The sequence below is a fragment of the Eurosta solidaginis genome, chromosome 1, assembly GCF_040869045.1.
Source record: "Eurosta solidaginis isolate ZX-2024a chromosome 1, ASM4086904v1, whole genome shotgun sequence".
NCBI lineage: Eukaryota > Metazoa > Arthropoda > Insecta > Diptera > Tephritidae > Eurosta > Eurosta solidaginis.
This window is the reverse complement of record NC_090319.1, coordinates 348,661,456-348,679,678: the sequence shown is the minus strand read 5'-3', so window position 1 is coordinate 348,679,678 and position 18,223 is coordinate 348,661,456. Positions and strand designations below refer to the sequence as shown.

Genomic DNA, 18,223 nt, shown 5'->3' with positions numbered 1-18,223 from the left:
CTTAACTTGACTTTTACTTTCCAACTTACAAAATAAAAGTTCGGAATTAATTATTATTTGTGGATTTTTTTGAAAAAGTCCAAAAACTAAAAAAATGTATGATTCGTCATAAAAATGCTATACGTATCACCGGCATCTCATAAACTTTCACCTAGGACAATTTTTTTCAGCTCACAAAAAAAAACGATTAAAAAAGTTTCCTACCCGTAAGAGATCAGCCAAGAATTGTTCACTATTATAAGTATCCGTCTGATAGCAAACAGATAAGCTGTCGATAAAATTACGATAACAAACCGATAACTTGTGCATAAATAACTGATCACACTTAATTATTAAACAAATAGCGCATCAATAGTAAATCGGTATCACGCCCATTACTCGTCAATGACAATCAATAATAACCGATGACTCGTATTTACCTCGTATACATCAGTGAGCTGCAATTATTCATCTTTTAAGGTTATTAGTGGACTAACCAAAAAATGAGTATTAGTGCATATACAAACAAAAAATACCAAGCACTTATATACACTAACACACATTTACATAGTCATGCTTCGTAAAATGAATAACCGCTCATAAGCCACGAAGCAGTTCTGTTCAGTTCAGCAGTTCAGTGAATTGTTTTATTGAGCAAGAAAGTCAACTGTGTTATACGAAAACACTAATTGGAATAAGTAAGACTAAGAGTGCAATAAAATGAATGAAGTGATATCAGTCTTCTAAAGCTATCAACACAACCATGTACACTAGGCGGGTCGAGTTAAAAATCGCTCATTTCTCTGTGAAAATCGTGATCTAGGGATCAAAATAAGAAGGAATCGCACTTCTAAAACGAATTCTGATGTCCCCCCTTTGGGTCAAACTTTTGGGTAGGGGGCAATTTCAATTCTACCTGCTGTGTCTTGTGGTGGCTTAAAAAAAAAACAACGCAAGCAATTTTACGACATGCAAATGCATCACAGTGATGCCTTGGTTTTAAAACGGGGTTGTAAAAACGCTAATTTCTAATAATTTTTTTTAATTTCTTTTCTACTACTAAGTTAAATTCATTTTTTCTTTTACATATGTTCTGACTAAATTAATTTCTAAAGAGAAAAATAAACCCCAAAAAGAAAAAACACATGCATTTCAAAGTGGGATTTTGCAAAATTTGCCCCTACGACCCAAAGGGGGGACATCAGAATTCGTTCTAGAGGTATGGTTCCTTCAGCAAAGTTTCTTATTTTGATCCCTAGAATATGATTTTCACAGAGCAATGGACGATTTCTTTGCCTCCCCACAAATCGACCCGGCCTAATGTACACGAAACTAAACTGAATACAGCGCTAAAGAAAAACCGATAATAAACGAAGTATACAGTGTACTACACACGAAAGCAACATGCTACTGAGTTAAAGCGATTATGATTTCAGTTTATACTCAACAATGTCATATATGTATGTGATATATGTGTTGCGGGGCACTCGTATGTGTTTTCTATTTTATGTGCTAATCACTCATAGCATTTTTCTGTATTGACTAAGTACACATTTAGACACAATTTTTTGGCTCATGACTAAGTGCACTAATCTTATTAGTACTCAAAGCAGATATCTGGTATACATTCCGATATCAAACCGTCTACTAATAGATAACAATACGATAACTCGTGGATAAAAATCCGATAAGTTCTTCATAGCGGTTGTTATCGATCACAATGCATTACGACTTCAAAAACTAACCGATAAAATGCCATTTGATTTCGGGCTTGGTTTTTCATGTTTTTTTTTTTTTCCTCTTGCCTTTTTTCTACTCTGCCACACATTACGCCACCACTTACATTCTATATTTCTCCATACAAAGCAAAATGTATAATGAGCAAACATGTTTACACAATAAACAAATTTCCCCAATACCCACCACTAGGGAGCAACCAGACAAAAGGCTGATTAAATAATAAAATAACACTGGCTTGCCATGAGAATTTTTACTTGACCATAGTTATAAATTAAAAGCAGATTAGTATCTTGCCACTCATAATTCTGTATGATAGCAGTTTTGCAACAAAGTAACTAAGGGTGATGTTCTGAAAGGTGCCATTTGAGAGATAACTTCTTTCAGAGTACACTTCAGCTCGTTTTGTTTACTTTAAGTTTGCATTTAAAAGTTAAGCAAAAAGTATATGCGGAATCCTGAAGAATTCAAACTTAAGTTTCTAAAGGGTAAATTGTGAAGCGTTTTATACTAACACTTGAGAAATCGTCCACTTCTTCTTCCACCAATTTTCGCGGAAGCCCCAGAAAGTTGCTATACGTTAGTACGGCATGCTGCTGAAGATTTGTTCGGCCTTTTCATTTCTGAAATTAACAAATTATGAAAGAACTTTACATATTTGAGAGTTAAAATGTTAGTATGAAATGTTAAGATTTGAACAGGGAGCAAAATTGTTTACGTAATCAAATTTGTAACACTTCCAAAAATTCGACAGCTTGACTAGCGACTTCTGGTCATTTCCTAATCTTTAAGTGTAAATAAAAAACAAGTCAGGCATGCTGGACGGTTTTTGTTGTTATGTTAACGATAAAGACACTCCCCGAAGGTCGCATACAGATCCGGTACGTTCCGGTAACAAAGCATCATAAAGGTACTAGCCCGACCATCTCGGGAACGATTAATATGACCACATTAAACCTTCTAGGCCATCCTTCCCCCCACCTCCTACTTCCATGAAGAACTTGGGGTCGCCAGAGCTTCGCCTGCAAGGCATGTGTATGACACATTCATATTTGTAACAGGATTCGTAGGTGAGGTTGACAATTGGGTTGCGGAAGCTTTGAAACTATAAAGGTTTGTATTGCGCTTATCAACCCCTTTTAATACCACATGCTGAACGGTAAGTCGTTGTAGTGAAAATTATCTGTAGTCCATTTAATGTAAAATGCCAGGCTTATACATATCAGAATGTCGCTCATACGCCATGGTTACCCATCAAGGAAAATTAAAGCCTCTAAATATGTTGATTCGTTATGTATGTAACTTCAGCTGCAGCCGCGTCAAATTTTAACACACTTATATAAGCTTCACTCATATGTATGCATGTATGTTTGTTTGTTTGTAAATCTCTGGCTAGGCCCGCAAAGGAGAGTTGCAAACAAATAAATATAGTTTAAAAAAACTTAAAAAAACGCTTTTGAACAATATCGAACTAAAAAGTCGTCAAAGTTAATAAATATAAATTTAAAACAATAATGAACGAAAGATATTACTATTATTGTAAAAAAAAACGTGCGCGCCTTGTGCCATATTTTTCGTATACGTTGTTTCGTTATAAGGAAAATCCCATATTATTGAGAAATAGAAGTCATTTTTAAGAACAAATAGCAGCATCATGTTCAACGGCCTCAAAATACGTGATAAGTAACTAAGCATAAAATCCCTAATTTTTTACACAGGTTTGGGGGCCGCCGTGGTGTTGGGTAGCGTGTTACGCCTACCGCACCGAATGTTCTGGTTTCAAGGCCCATGCTAAGCAGCATCAAAGTTTTAGAAATAAGTTTTTTCAATTAAAAAGATGTTTTCTAAGCGGGGTCGCTGCGAGGCAGTAATTTGGCAAATACTCCGAGTGTATTTATCTTCAGTGAAAATTCATCCGCTTTGCATTCAGTTTCGCCATGAAACAATCAGAATTTGAGACTGTCGTTAAGGTGTCGTTGGAAGAGGAGCTTGGCCGAAATCTCTTCAGAGGTATAACGCGCCTTGGAATTATTTATCTAATTTTTCAAACGAATCACTTTAATTTTAGGGGTTAGGCTACCTTAACAATTGGGGATTTTTTTAAATGAAACCCGAATTATTTTGAGCAAACTCGTAACAACAGCTTCAAAAAGTATACAGAGGTTTTTTAATTTCTCGAACTATTTAATGGAAAAATAACGTCAGTATAGTCATTTGAACGAAACTTCTCAACAGGCAAATTACAACTGGTACGCAGTTCACAAACAAAATTTTCACATTCATTAATCAAGTGCAGACGAAGCTTTTAAATATGATAATATGGATCAAACATGACCTCCTAAGACAAAACAGAAAGGAGGCAAATAGACTGAGAACAGAAATCAACCACACTCTTAATTCTCACCATTCAACCAAATTCTACGAAAGTGAAAATAAATTGTTGGACAACCTCACAAGCAATATTAAACAGAGCCAAACAAAAAAGTACGAAAAACTAAGGCAACAAGAGAAGGAAAAATTGAATATTAGGGTGGTACCACAATGGTTCCGAAATACCACCCAAACTGAGATACCACATGATATACAATGGCTGTTATCCCTGGGCCCGAAATATGCCCTCTCGACCGAAAACCAGAAATTTCCTCTATTTAAGTTTACAGCAGATGGGGAAAACATTATACAAACTGTGAAAGGAATCACAAGAAGTGGCAAGAAACAACTTCACGACACTGTACACGATCATCTAAAAAAAAACACAATTTCCACACGAGACAAATTCACACGCAAAACACTGGTAGAGACAAAACAAACAATCGCATATATATTTATGATGACGAGAGCCTTGTTTCCTTGGACGTAGTCTCCTTATTCCTAAGCATTCCGGTTGATTTTGCCATTGAAATCGTATCCGCAAAGTGGGAAAATATAACAGAATATACATACATCCTTAACAAGGGAACTATTTATCACAATGCACTATAGGTTAAATGGCAGCTTTTGCTGTGCAAAAGTGATAAAATTAAAGTGCCGTTATAAATAATTTTTTGTTGTTTTTAGTTGGAATTACTTCAACAAAAAGCCACATGATTTTTGTTTATGCTAAATATAAAGAACGGTTACACAGCTGTGTGTGCAGTAGTGTTCGGTAAATTTTAAGTTCGTGTTTCTTGAATTAAGTTAACAATAATTGATTAATTTAAAATGGAAAATAAAGATAGAAGTAAGTAGAAATAATTTTAATTAAAAGGCTTTTTATATATGTCGCTATACTTGTAAATAACTTAATAGTCTGCATAACCTTAAAACGGTGCAATTTGTCTCTAGCTTTGACTTTCTGTAAGCTCTATAAAATTTTGACCCCTTTTGACCTCTTTCAAATTTCATAAGTAGATTAATTAATAGATAATGTGTCATTTGCAATTTATTTTAATTTGCGATTTGTTGCAATTTACGTTTAATACCTCTTTTCTTTAGTTAACCTCGGTATAAAAAAATTAGAATTGTTTGAAATATGGCGAAAAGAATGCACAAAAAAGGACAATTTGATGCCGTTTGGAAGACATTGTTGGCAAAATGAAACAAAATACAATTTTGGATGAAGTAGAAAAAAAATTAAACAAATATTATATTTTTTTTTTTGCGTAAAATTAGCTTGAAAGTGGAACAAATGTCACAGGAGGCTAGATATCTTCAAGAACGAATATGAATACTTTTGATTAAAAAAGTGAAATATTCCGTGCAGAAAATTTAAAGTTTGGAGTTAGTCCCCTTCACTACTGGATAAGATTTTTTGAATTTACAATACATTTAGGCTATAAATGCAAATTGATAAAGTGGCAGATACGAGGAGATGATAAGTCAATTATCTTAAAAAGAAAAACAGAAATACAAAACGATTTTTGGACAAAGCTCGGACTTCGCGTGGACATGCCCAGAGTAGTGGCTGCGGTTCCACAAATGACGGAAACACTGCTCGTCGAGTATTTAGTGATCATGAGATTTTTTCTGAAATAACTGGTGTTGACAAAGAGCTTATTTTTCGATTTAAAATCATTTTGATTTGTTTATCCAGCCAGTTCGAAATAAACTCAAGCAAATTTGATATATATTGCTTTGAGACAGCAAAACATTTTCCGGAGCTATATTGCTGGTTGCCAATGACTTCTACGGTACATAAAGTCCTCATGCATTCAAAACAAATAATAGAAAATACGGTGCTCCCACTAGGCTTTTTTGCAGAACAAGCTGCTGAATCGCGACATAAAATATACAAATCCGATAGACTGAATCACGCCCGCAGGAACAACCGCATCAATAATCTGTTAGGCGTATTTAATAGAGCTATGGGTACATCATCCATTAATTTCTACAACATTTTTAAGGATACGCTTACAAAAGCGGAAGCGTTCAACACTTCCACCTGAAGTAATTGATCTATTACGTAGCTGTGAAACGATAGAGGAATTTCAACTTGGCAACGAACACGATGAAATTAATGAATGTGAAGAGTGTCGTTATGATTTAAATTTACAAAATGAATTATATTTAATCAAGTACTAAATGTTTTACTATAATTAAAATAAACGAATGAATTTCATGTTTGCATTAATGGTTGCAAAAGGGTTAATATTGATTTTTGGCCTTTAATGGGTTAATTTCCATTTTTTTAACAGAATTACTTTTACTCTTGAAATGCTAACAAGTTTTAATTTGAGTACCATGATTTTGTTGGATTAATTAGTTTCGCACAGAAAAAGTGGTCATTTGACCTATAGTGCAATGGTGAAATTTTGCATAAAAGAGAATCGATATTTTATATACAATGAAACAAAGAAATATACGAACAACGTACAGGAATGCCCATGGGCTCACCAGCCTCCCCAGTCATAGCTGACAATGTCATGGGGGAGCTGCAAACAAGATTCGAAAAAAACTACTAGCAAACAACGCCTACTTACCAAGTGTGTAGACGACTTATTTGTCATTGTAAAAACTGAAGAAATTGAAAATGTTCTCACTGAACTCAACAGCTACAGCAGAAGCATTCAATTCACAATAGAGGTTGAGAAAGATTGTCAACTACCGTACTTGGACACGTTAGTCAATAAGAGAAACAACAAATTATATATTGCCTGGTACAAAAAACCCACAGCTTCGGGAAGACTAATTAAATTTTATTCAAAACACGAAAAAAGTACAATATTAAATACCGCCAAAAGCTTCATTAGACGGGTACTTACAATAAGCGACAGAATGTACCACAAGAAAAATATCACGATAATCAATAAAACTCTAGGGGAAAATGAGTTTCCAAGTAGCTTGGTCAAATATACAAAGCGATAACCTATGTCCCAAGAATAGCAGAGAGGATCAAGAGATCGGATTTATATGACAAAGAAAAGGTCAAAATAGCGTTCGCATACAACAATACATTGAAACATATTTACAGCAATACAAAGGACAGAATTCCAAAGGATGAGAAATCCAACGTAATATACAAAATCTCATGCAACGGTGACGGGTCTCGATTATGCGAGAAGGTATATCTGGCGGCAAACAAATTAAAATTAAAGACAAGGATTTCCGGCCATAAGTCTAATATTAAACTTAGGAATTACGCTTCGAAAAATAAAACGGCCTTAACGGCCCACTGTAAGGATACGAGCCACTATCCCGATTTCCAGAGTGTTACTATATTGGACATAGAAAAACACATTATGAACACGCCTAATGAAAAGAGAATTAATTTAAAATGGAACAGAGACCAATGCGCATATGCATATCGCAATTTATTGTTTAAGCAACAACAACACCAAATGCAAGTCTCACGACGCACATGAAAGAAAGCAGCGTTCAGAAATTATTCCGCTAGCAGCATATTTAGGATCAACAAATCATAATGTTGGATGACGACATATTCTTTGTTTTATTGTTTGTATCCCTATATATTTGTTTGTGCATATTTTTGTTTACATTTACTGTACTTTATACATTTTTGATGTTTATTGTACTTTTTTTTTCGAACATATGATAAGTCGATCAAGAATAATCACAAGTGTAAGTTGTGTTTCGTTTATATGTATACCTAGTTGCAGGGTCGCCACCTCGGCAGTGTTTGGCAAGCGCTCCGGGTGTATTTCTGCCATGAAAAGTTTTCAGTGAAAACTCATCTGCCTTGCAGATGCCGTTCGAAATCGGCATAAAACATGTAAGTCCCGTCCGGCCAGTTTGTATGGAAAAGCAAGAGGGCCACGACGCAAATTGGAAGAGAAGTGCGGCCTTAGAACTCTTCGGAGGTTATCGCGCCTTATATTTTTTTTTTCAGGCGCATAAAGTAAATTTTAATGACCATGTATCCGAAATTAATGTTCCCCTTTTTATATATTTGTGTTTACTTACAGTCCTGAAGATGACTTCAGATTGAAGCCGAAATATTGACAAATTAAAAAAAAAAACCCAATGCAATTTTAAACATTGTGTTTTATTTAACCGCGGTCTTTAAGCTCATTATTATTAACATAACTTTTTTTTCCTTTATTTTAAATTTTGCACTTATAATCATATTTCCAATATTCAGGTTAATTTCGTGTTCGTCTTGGCTCCGCTTCTTCTTCCATGTAATTATCATCAATTTCTATTAAAATGATTTAGCGCGTTTACCCAAATTTGGTCTGTAACGTATTGCTATTCGTGCTCGATCTTTTTGCATTTCTAAATTTTAAATTAAAAATATAAAATATAATTTAATAAACACAAGATAATATGTATTCATATGCATTTCATAGCTGATGTTATGCAAACCTCTTATTATGCGCACCAAATTGTCGTAAATGTCCGGTTGAAGGTCATCAAATATGTCCGAGTCATCATTCATTGCTTTACCCTCAAGAGTGTTGTAATCATTTCGTTCGTCGTTTTGATAACGCTTATGTGGTTGGTGACTTTTAAAATCCATTGGTTGATCAGCCTGTGTGCATTGATTTATAAAATTTGATAATTAAATAGTTTCAAGTTTTAACATATTTTTTTTTTCGAAACCTGATAGCTTATTGAAGCAATTGATTTAGCATTGCAAGCTACATACGAGTAACTGAATGCGAGGAGCAGCACCATAATGAGGACACATTGTTTATCCATCTTTATTGTGTCGATCGATAGATGCTCCTGGCACATGCAAATTTGAACAAAAACTGTTGATAAAACTTTGTTGACAGCGACATTTTATACTCGTTGTAAAACTGATGAAGCTTAGTCAAGCCAAACATTGGACAGACCAAAATTTAGTATAAGTGCTTAATCATTGAACGAGTATTAAAGGCTTAATGAATGAAAAGACATGATTTGCAATTTGCAATTATTCAATATTGCTAAAATAAAATGAGTAAAATAAAATGTAAAATTTGATGACAATATAAAATACAACACGCCCACGCAGTCCAGAGCTGACAAAAATAATATACTTGAACATAGGTTTTAAAAATCGCCGTCGCCTAAATGCTTCCACTCCAAATTCATCTGAATTTCAACCGATAAGTATATGGCTGATTTCGCGAAGGTTTGGCCATCATAATCACGGATATCTCAACAGGCATGATTTTCTAGTACTTTGTGCGTGTATTAATGGTCCATATAATCTAAGTTTATTTCTTTAAGGTGCGTTATCTCTCATCATATCAAGTTATTGTTAATGAAGTTAATTATGTAGAATAAATTCCTATTGATCAATGCAGGGGCAGTATTTTCGTGCGTATGAAGCATACGTATGAATGTATATATACATTTTTCTACTCAGCTGAGCGAGCTCACAGAGTATATTAATTTTGTTCCCATAACGGTTCCCCGTAACGGCATAAACTAATTGAGATAGATATAGACTTCTATATATCAAAAACAACTGAGCGACAAAGAGAAAGAAATTCATTTAGCCATGTCCGTCCGTCCGTCCGTATACACGATAACTTGAGTAAATTTTGAGGTATCTTAATGAAATCTGGTACGTATGTTCCTGGGCACTTATCTCAGATTGCTATTTAAAATGAATGAACTCGGACTATAACCACGCCCACTTTTTCGATATCGAAAATTTCGAAAAACCGAAAAAGTGCATTAATTCATTACCAAAGACGGATAAAACGATGAAACTTGGTAGGTGGGTTGATCTTATGACGCAGAATAGAAAATTAAAAGCCTACTTATGAAAGAAGGCAATTCAAAAGTTTTGTAAAAGTTTTTGTAATTTGGAAGTCGTTGAGGATATCATGATGAAATTTGCCGGGAACGTTATTCCTATTACTGTATGTGTGCTAAATATAAAAAAAAATTGTAAAAAGAAAATTTTAAAATGGGCGTGGTTCCGCCCTTTTTCATTTAATTTGTTTAGAATACTTTTAATGCCAAAAGTCGAAAAAAAATTTACCAATCCTTCTTAAATTTGGTAGAGGCATAGATTCTATGACGATAACTGTTTTCTGTGAAAATGGGCGAAAGCGGTTAAAGCCACGCCCAGTTTTTATACACAGTCGACCATCAGTCCTTCCGCTCAGCCGTTAACCCGATAACTTGAGCAAAAATATATAAATTTTTGGTCATTTATGTTTGTTTGTTTTATTGGTGTGTTAAATTTATTCTTATTATTAAGAATTCATGAGCTTAACACCGGCTTATAATAATTGCATAGTATTTAAGGCAACTGCAGTTTCATCGTGTGATTCGCGGTTCGAATCTCCGTGAAACCTTTTATAACATTACGAAACTGCCTGATGATGATTACGTTGCGGTTTTCGAAATGGTACCATCGCAATATGCCAGTACATGTTTCTTTCTTTCTTTTCAGTTTCTCATAGAAACACATAATAATTGAATATTCAATTATTATAAGCCGGTGTTAAGCTCATGAATTCGTAATAATAAGAATAAATTGAACACACCAATAAAACAAACAAACATAAATGACCAAAAATTTATATATCTTTACTAAACTTAGTTCTCGTATTTATCTGAACTCAATTTATCTTGGTAATAAAAATGGACGAAATCCGACTCTGACCACGCCGACTTTGTCGATATCAAAAATTTGGAAAAATTAAAAAAATTCCTTAATTCTATACAAAATACGAAAAAAGGGATGAAACATGGTGATTGGATTGGTGTTTTGACGCAAAATATAACTTTAGAAAAAACTTAGTAAAATGGGTGTGACTCCTAACACATTTAGTAGAAGAAAATTAAAAAGTTCTGCAGGGCGAAATCAAAAGTCCTTGGAATCATGGCAGGAATACTGTTCTTGGTATTAAATATAAAATAAATTAGCGGCACTGGACAGATGATGTTCTGGGTCACCCTGGTCTACATTTTGTTCGATATCTCCAAACCGCCTTCACATATACAACTAAGGGCCACTCGCTTTTAAAACCCTCATTAAAGAGTCACCCCTGGTCCACCTTTATGGCGATATCTCGAAAAGGCGTCCACCTATAGAACCAAGGTTCACTCCCTTTTAAAATACTCATTAACACCTTTCATCTGATACCCATATCGTACAAACACATTCTAGAGTCACCCCGGTCCAAATGTATGGTGATATCTTGAAAAGGCGTCCATCTATAGAACTATAGCCCAAACCCTTTTAAAATACTCTTTTATATCTTCCATTTGATACTCATGTCATACAAACACATTCTAGGGTTACCCTAGGTTCATTTTCCTATATGGTGATTTTCCCTTATTCTGTCTCCAAAGCTCTCAGTTGTGTATGCAAGTGTTCGGTTACATCCGAACTTAGCCTTCCTTATTTGTTTTATAGTGCTTTTGTATGTATTCCGCATTAATACACATGCATACAGATATAGTACAAAGGGAGTAACAGAGTACGCATGCTCCCTGAGAAACTACACGTGGCAAAAAGAAATAACGTTTATTTATACTGGCATACATAGCTTCAATTCATGACTTAAATATCGATGTTTCATGCATACATTTACAATTGGGAATTACAATATAAAATCGATGGCACATCTGTGACCCGTCGATAACAAGGCAATAAGAAACCAATAAGGAACCAATATGAGTCCGATGACGCAACGCTTACATTCCGATTACTCGACGATATTAACTCGGTATCGATAATAAGCCGATAATATAACAATAGGTTAGCTTATATAATATAACAATAACTTGTCGGAATTAGTTGTGACCGTGTGTGATGAAAGACGCCTCTATCCACTCAGTCATTTAAATTTTGTATTATTATTATTGTTAATCATATTCATAATTAAAACGAAAATCTAAATTAACTTAAATTAAAAATTTTATCCGTTTTAAAGAAAAATAAATCGTCTATATTATTCTAAAGGAAGGTTATCATTCATTACTCATACCAAACTTCAACCCGATTATTAACAGAGGCCAAAAGGTTTACGAACTCCACTAAGCCTTTACATAAATATTAATTCAGGGATTTTATAAATACATTTTTTATTACATTTGAATTATTAATTGACGTTTTTTTTTAGAGTTTACCACCAGTTTACAAGTATTTTTGCAGCTTTGCGCTAACTTTCCATCTTAACTGTCGTTCCGAGAAGGTCAGACAAGGACCACGTAGACTGCTGAGTGGAAAATTAAGTTATTTCGGCTGCCATTTCAAATACGTCCCATTTCACCAAACTTTTGAAAAACGCTCTATTTCGGGCTTTCCTCTTCTCTTCACTCTCTATCAAGTAAACATACACATTTCCCAAAAAAGCTGGTAATATATTTTTGACAAATAAGGCAAATAATACAGAGATAGTCTAGAAATAATCCTTAAATGATCCTTAAAAAGATTATGAAATAATGCTGGTCATGTTTCAGTCCCGAATTCGTCCTAAAATTCACGATCTACATGTGTCTTATCCTACCCGCCCTGCTGTTTAACACAGAAGCATTAATCTTTGCAATATGAGGTGAGGCGGCTCTAGAAGAGTTCTAGAAAGGTTCTTCGAAAGATTCTTCGCGTTGGCGGTGGTGAGTAGCGAAGAAGATTTAATGATGGGCGGTACTAGCTTTACGCAGGCAATAACATAAAAATAAAATAAATAAATGTAAGGCGCGATAACCTCCATAGAGATTTTAGGCCGAGCTTCTCTTCCAATTTCCGTCGTGCTCCTTTTAATTTATCCTACAAATTGGCGGGACGGGACCTACTTATTTTACGCCGACTCCGAACGGCATCTGCAAGGCAGATTAGTTTTCACTGAGAGCTTTTCATGGCAGAAATACACTCGGAGTGCTTGCCAAACACTGCCGAGGGGCGACCCCGCTTAGACAAATTTTCTTCTAATTGAAAAATCTTCGTTCTAAAATTTTTGATGTTGCTTTGCCCGGGGTGTGAACCCAGGATCCTCAATGTGGTAGGCGGAGTACGCTACCATCACACCACGACGGCCGCCTCAACATAGTGCAGCGATTTAAAACGCTAACGAATGATAGATGATTATCCGTTTAAGTAAGTATTTTTATCGGAACCTGCCTACGGAGGCAGAGGAAGGGGGCGATCACCACTTAGCTGGAAGGACCAAGGTGAAGAACATACTGTTAGCAACTTTAACGTAAGCTTCATCAAATATTGAACGAAAAGACTACATAGTTCAATACCAGTGCTTCGATAGGCCCTTTAGAGCTATATTAGAGGTGGAGAGTTGACGCAAGGCCGCTCAAATCGCAGACGAGGCAATACACGCGATGTTCCTAAAATAATGGAAGGATTAGGGTATATAGTAGTTTTATACGGCACATACCCGAAAATAATCAAATCCTACAAGCTTCGAGATCACTGTAGTATTTTTTCAATAGCAGTAGAAACACTGGAAAGAAATAGCTTGAACTGAAGCCGCATAAATTTTCACATTGACAGTGCAGCAGCAATTAAGGATATAATTTCTCATAGCACAATATCTAAAAAAGTATGTTAGATTGTAATCAATCCCAGAAAAGTTCGGGATGTGAGAAAGTTACAGCTTACATCTATATGCATTGGCGCCAAGAGCATATGGGAATAGATGAAAATTAAAAAGCAGATTAGCAAACGAAACAGGGTGAAGCAAATACGTGGAAGCAAACGCTAAGCTCCAAATTTTCGAAGATTATAAGCAGGTCTTACAAGCAACAAATAAAGTAACTCTTATTATTGAAAAGAGGGAACTGAAGTCTCGTGATTGTCTTCACGGATTAACCAGTTCAACCTCAGCTGCCCATGACGAAATGTTACCGAAAATAATAATAAAAATTTGAAACAGTCTGGAAATATCCCTGATATGAACTCAAAACAAGTCCAGAGTGTATTCCGTAAAAAAAGGCAGAAAGAGCTATAGATATTCCCGTTATAGGCCATCACAGACCACCTTGTGCTTACTACTAGATTATAGATATTTGTATCTTAATATATTTTTGAGAAAAAAATTCAAAGTAAGCATATCAGGAATTCCAGTTATACATATCGGCACCCCTGCGGGCTAGAGGAAAAGATTTTACCCGCATTGTGTATACCGATCGTAAGAGGCGATCATAATACCACGTATAAAATGTCCCTCATCTTATCAATGACGCTTATAAATAAGACTAACCAGTCCTAGAGTGATATTTACTAGAAAGGGAGCAGAGTGGACGTGGTGTATCACCTGCGTGATCTTATCACGGACGACAAAAACTGTAGCATGTGGAGCAGGACAAGCTTCTCGTGACCTGATACAACGTATCGCAGATACTTGTACTTAGGCTTTGACCCTGCCTTGAGGATACGGATGAATTGCGGGGGTTATGGTTTAATATCGCATTCTGGATTACTTGGTTTTAATGCGATGAATTCACTTTCGTTGAAGTTTACAATAAAGCATACTTAATGAATCTATGCAGTCTATTCTTCATTGGAGTTGGCAACAAAGGATTCTCTTCTGAATAATGCGGTCGCTTCAGCCCTCGAATTAGACAATGAAGCAATCTTTCAATGTCTCTTCTGCGGAAGGTCAAAGGGAAGCTAATTTGGTACTAATGATTCGACTACGAAGTGTTGAGGTTGGCTACATGGAGCAGATAGTTAGGCCATTGATCAATGAAATAGATCCGTGTTTGACACCGTGAGGTTGAATCTTCCATTGATATGTATTTAAGTTAAAGCATATTGAACAATCTCCATAACGGCACCCGAACGTGAAGAAAGGATAAAATTAATGTTTTTAGTATAGTTTTCCTTTTTTAAGCTCAAATTCAGTTTTTCTTCGGTGTAAGAAAGCTTTCTACACAAACTTAAATAAAACACGTCGCATATTCGTGCTGCGCATTTAAACTGTGACTCTCGAACTTAAGGAAAATATAAAGAAAGAAGCGCATTAATAAGTCTTGCAACCCAATTCACAAAAAAAAAATATATTGTATGACAGCTTTTAACGCAATGTGTGTGTACAATATGTTCGTTTCAGATTTTATGTTGAGTCGTACAATTCGCAGAGTTCTAGGAACGACTAATGCTTACCAATGTCACACTTAGGCCTTATACTCTGAAAATCATGCTAGATGTGAAGTGCTGATGCAGCATGGCAATATGCTCTGGTATACAAAATAGAAGCCATAACCAAAGCTGGAGTGCAAAAAGCTAGCATAAATCAACCATTATTCAGCTTTTAAGCTATAGATTATGCCAATGGAAGTCGATGGGGAAAATAATAATTGGAAGAGTTTGCAGATAAGTTGGGAATTTAATCTTTATTCCCTCTTTGCATTTTCTTCTATCATTTTTTAGTTAAATGGTAGTCATTGAATGGCTTTGGGTGAAATAGCAAGGTTTGTTAAAAGCAATAACGGAATAGCAAGTCCAATTGCCGTTTTATTCAAATGTGAACGACAAGTGAAATGTGCTAACCCGTAATGCGAGATGATAAAAGCTAAGCACGTGGCAAATTTAAATTCACGATAGCTGCAAAACTTTACATTTTCACATAAGTGGAAGTAATTTTATCTATGCAGGTCAGTTTAACAAGGAATGAAAATCAATGATATTGCAAATGTCAATCATTATAGATTCTAGTCAAAACGAAAAACGAAGCAAGCAATTGACAGCAGTTTGTTAATCCCGGCAAGATACGTGAGAGGATTCACTAATAGTTCGCTCAACCCAAACAAGCATTTATATTATTTAACATGCTATAACACGTGTAATACAGACAGCACGCTTATCTTAAATAGCTTACATTTAATACAATCTGCATAAATGTTAATGTGGTGAATACTTAGTGCATCCGCCCAAATGTATGCAAATGTTGGTATTCAATTATGATCACATTGGACTTCGGACAGCAACAAAATACCAAAAACCTTTGCAGATTTGCTAGAAATAGGTATAAGTTAGTTTTTATTCAAGAGATGATAATGCCCAGCAATTTATTTTTTTCATCTATTTGATCACATCTTACAGACTACTTACATAGATTTACATACATTAATATATATATATATATATATATTCAGTATACGGATACATGAAAATACAAACAAGTTTACAGAGTTAGTAAATTAAATTTTAAGACACTACGTGAGTAGTTTATATAAAATCCGAATTATATCGATGATGATGTCGGGACTCCGAGCATCATTATAGAATTTTTTTAATAGCCGTGTTTTTTTTTACCTATATATTTGAGCGGGTCAAATTTGTTTTCAATCAGGAGTATAGCAAAAACCTAACGCACAGATGATTCTGATGATTTTGAGTCTCCCACTTTTGAAAAATAAATATTTTGCCATATGAATGTAGGGTTTGGTCAAAAAATCTTCATAGCTTCTGATATAATTATAGGAAAAATATCATATTGGGCTTGCTTTAAAGGTATTTTACGTACATTTCAGAATCTGTTTTAATATCTATACTGTTTTTGAATTTTACTAGAGATATCAGGTTTAAATTATGAGAAATTAGCCTAAAATGAACTTTTAACTACAATATTATCATTTCTAACAAATTTCTTATGGAAATTTTTTTTTCTTAACAGCTAAAATAAGTTCAGAACATTTCCAACAACTTTCATTCAGACAGTTTTTCTTTTTTCGAATTCGTTCGTTCGAACTGATATCAAAAATTCTCATAAATTTTGTTTTATTTTTATAAAAGCGGTATTCATGTATAAATTGCCATGCATCGTGAAATGCCAAAATTTTGTACCTACTGCTATTTTCATGCTCAAGAAAAATGCAAAATTTTTTTTTTGATCTGCGTACAGCGCTTAATACTACCATCATGTAAGCTTTCGATTTCAAAGTATTTTCGAAAGTATGTATGTATTCTGTTTTTAAATACTTTTTGTATTTTTTATTTGGTAATTTTATCATCACTGGGTGTGTACATTTCATGCTTATATAATTTTAATAAAACAATGTAATAATAACAATGTAAATAAATGTTATGTTTAAAGATATAGAGTAAAAATTTCTGAAAGTGATCACCTAAAAACGCCATAATTTATTTTTGAGCAACAAAGGTATTATTTGATAGTTATCGATAATACAAACAAATGCTCGTCTTCGATTTTTCCAAAAAAAAACTGTATCTTTAATTATCGGCATTTGAATTCTCTTTGTCCTTTTTCTTTTAAAGTTGAATAGCAGCCGATAGGCTCCACCGATTTTGAAAATTCAAACACCAATTTGCTTGTAATTAAAAACTCTTTAAAAGCACATTTTTTATTTCTGTGAAATAAATTTATATTTTTAAAATTGTTGCAAAAACTGTGCAAAAAATTGTTCTGGAGCACATTTTTGCACGCAAGGAAGACCACATAGCAAAATTTTACTCTCTATGATATTCCGTTGAGAAAAAAATGGCCCGCAGTATAGATGCTAGATATTTTCATTTACACACCTTGGACTTGAAGATTTTCCAAACAAAATTTTATTTTTCAAATACTTTCCGTATTAAATATTTGAATATTTGTTTCCATTGGATATTTCATTTTTGTTCTGTACAGTGCACGGTTTTTGGAACAATTTTAAAAATAGACTCTCAAATCGAAGACAAGCATTTTTTTGTATTGTCGACAGCTATCAAATAATACTTCTGTTTCTCAAAAATAAATTATCACGTTTTTAGGTGATCCGTTTCAGAAATTTTCACTCAAAATGAAACACGCACTATAAAACCATCCTATGTCCTCCCTGATTCGTGAATCGTTGGACGATAACTTCTGGTTTCACTTTAATGTCAGAATGTATATTCAGCAATCTCAGACCGAACAATCTTTGCTGAAGCATAGTCGTTGTCCCCTATCCCCCCCCCCCCCGTAGTTCCGCGCCTGTTCAGATCAATCATATCAGTATAATCTGAAGCATTAAAATTGATATTATATTGTTTGTAAACTCTGAGTTTAGTTGGATCAAGTATTTTTTCTCGATAGTATAAAATTTTTTTGATAGCTCTATCACGTATGGCTTTTCTATCATCAAATAATATTGTTAATAAAATGTTTTCTGGATGAGCGTAATA

At 34.5% G+C, this 18,223-nt stretch overlaps 2 protein-coding genes across 10 annotated transcripts in view; one reads left to right on the top strand and one right to left on the bottom strand.

The window, feature by feature from the left end:
* Positions 1-18,223, top strand: part of Octbeta3R (Octopamine beta3 receptor) — a 492,955-nt gene that overhangs the window by 320,663 nt on the left and 154,069 nt on the right. The gene's annotated exons all lie outside the window — the stretch shown is intronic.
* On the bottom strand, positions 8,245-8,886 carry LOC137244647 (uncharacterized). The gene is made up of 3 exons (XM_067773944.1): positions 8,755-8,886; positions 8,518-8,683; positions 8,245-8,427 (listed from the first exon to the last, which is right to left on the bottom strand). The coding sequence occupies exons 1-3, from the start codon at positions 8,851-8,853 to the stop codon at positions 8,354-8,356; spliced, it is 339 nt and encodes a 112-aa protein (XP_067630045.1). The 5' UTR covers positions 8,854-8,886; the 3' UTR covers positions 8,245-8,353.

What these genes read in the sequence shown, in the direction of transcription:
- LOC137244647 (XM_067773944.1), bottom strand. Translation starts at nt 8,853, where the DNA reads ATGGATAAACAATGTGTCCTCATTATGGTGCTGCTCCTCGCATTCAGT. An exon ending in TTGCTTCAATAAGCTATCAG is followed by an intron (nt 8,684 to 8,754) that starts GTTTCGAAAAAA and finishes CAATGCACACAG; the next exon opens with GCTGATCAACCAATGGATTT. An exon ending in TTTGGTGCGCATAATAAGAG is followed by an intron (nt 8,428 to 8,517) that starts GTTTGCATAACA and finishes TTTAAAATTTAG; the next exon opens with AAATGCAAAAAGATCGAGCA.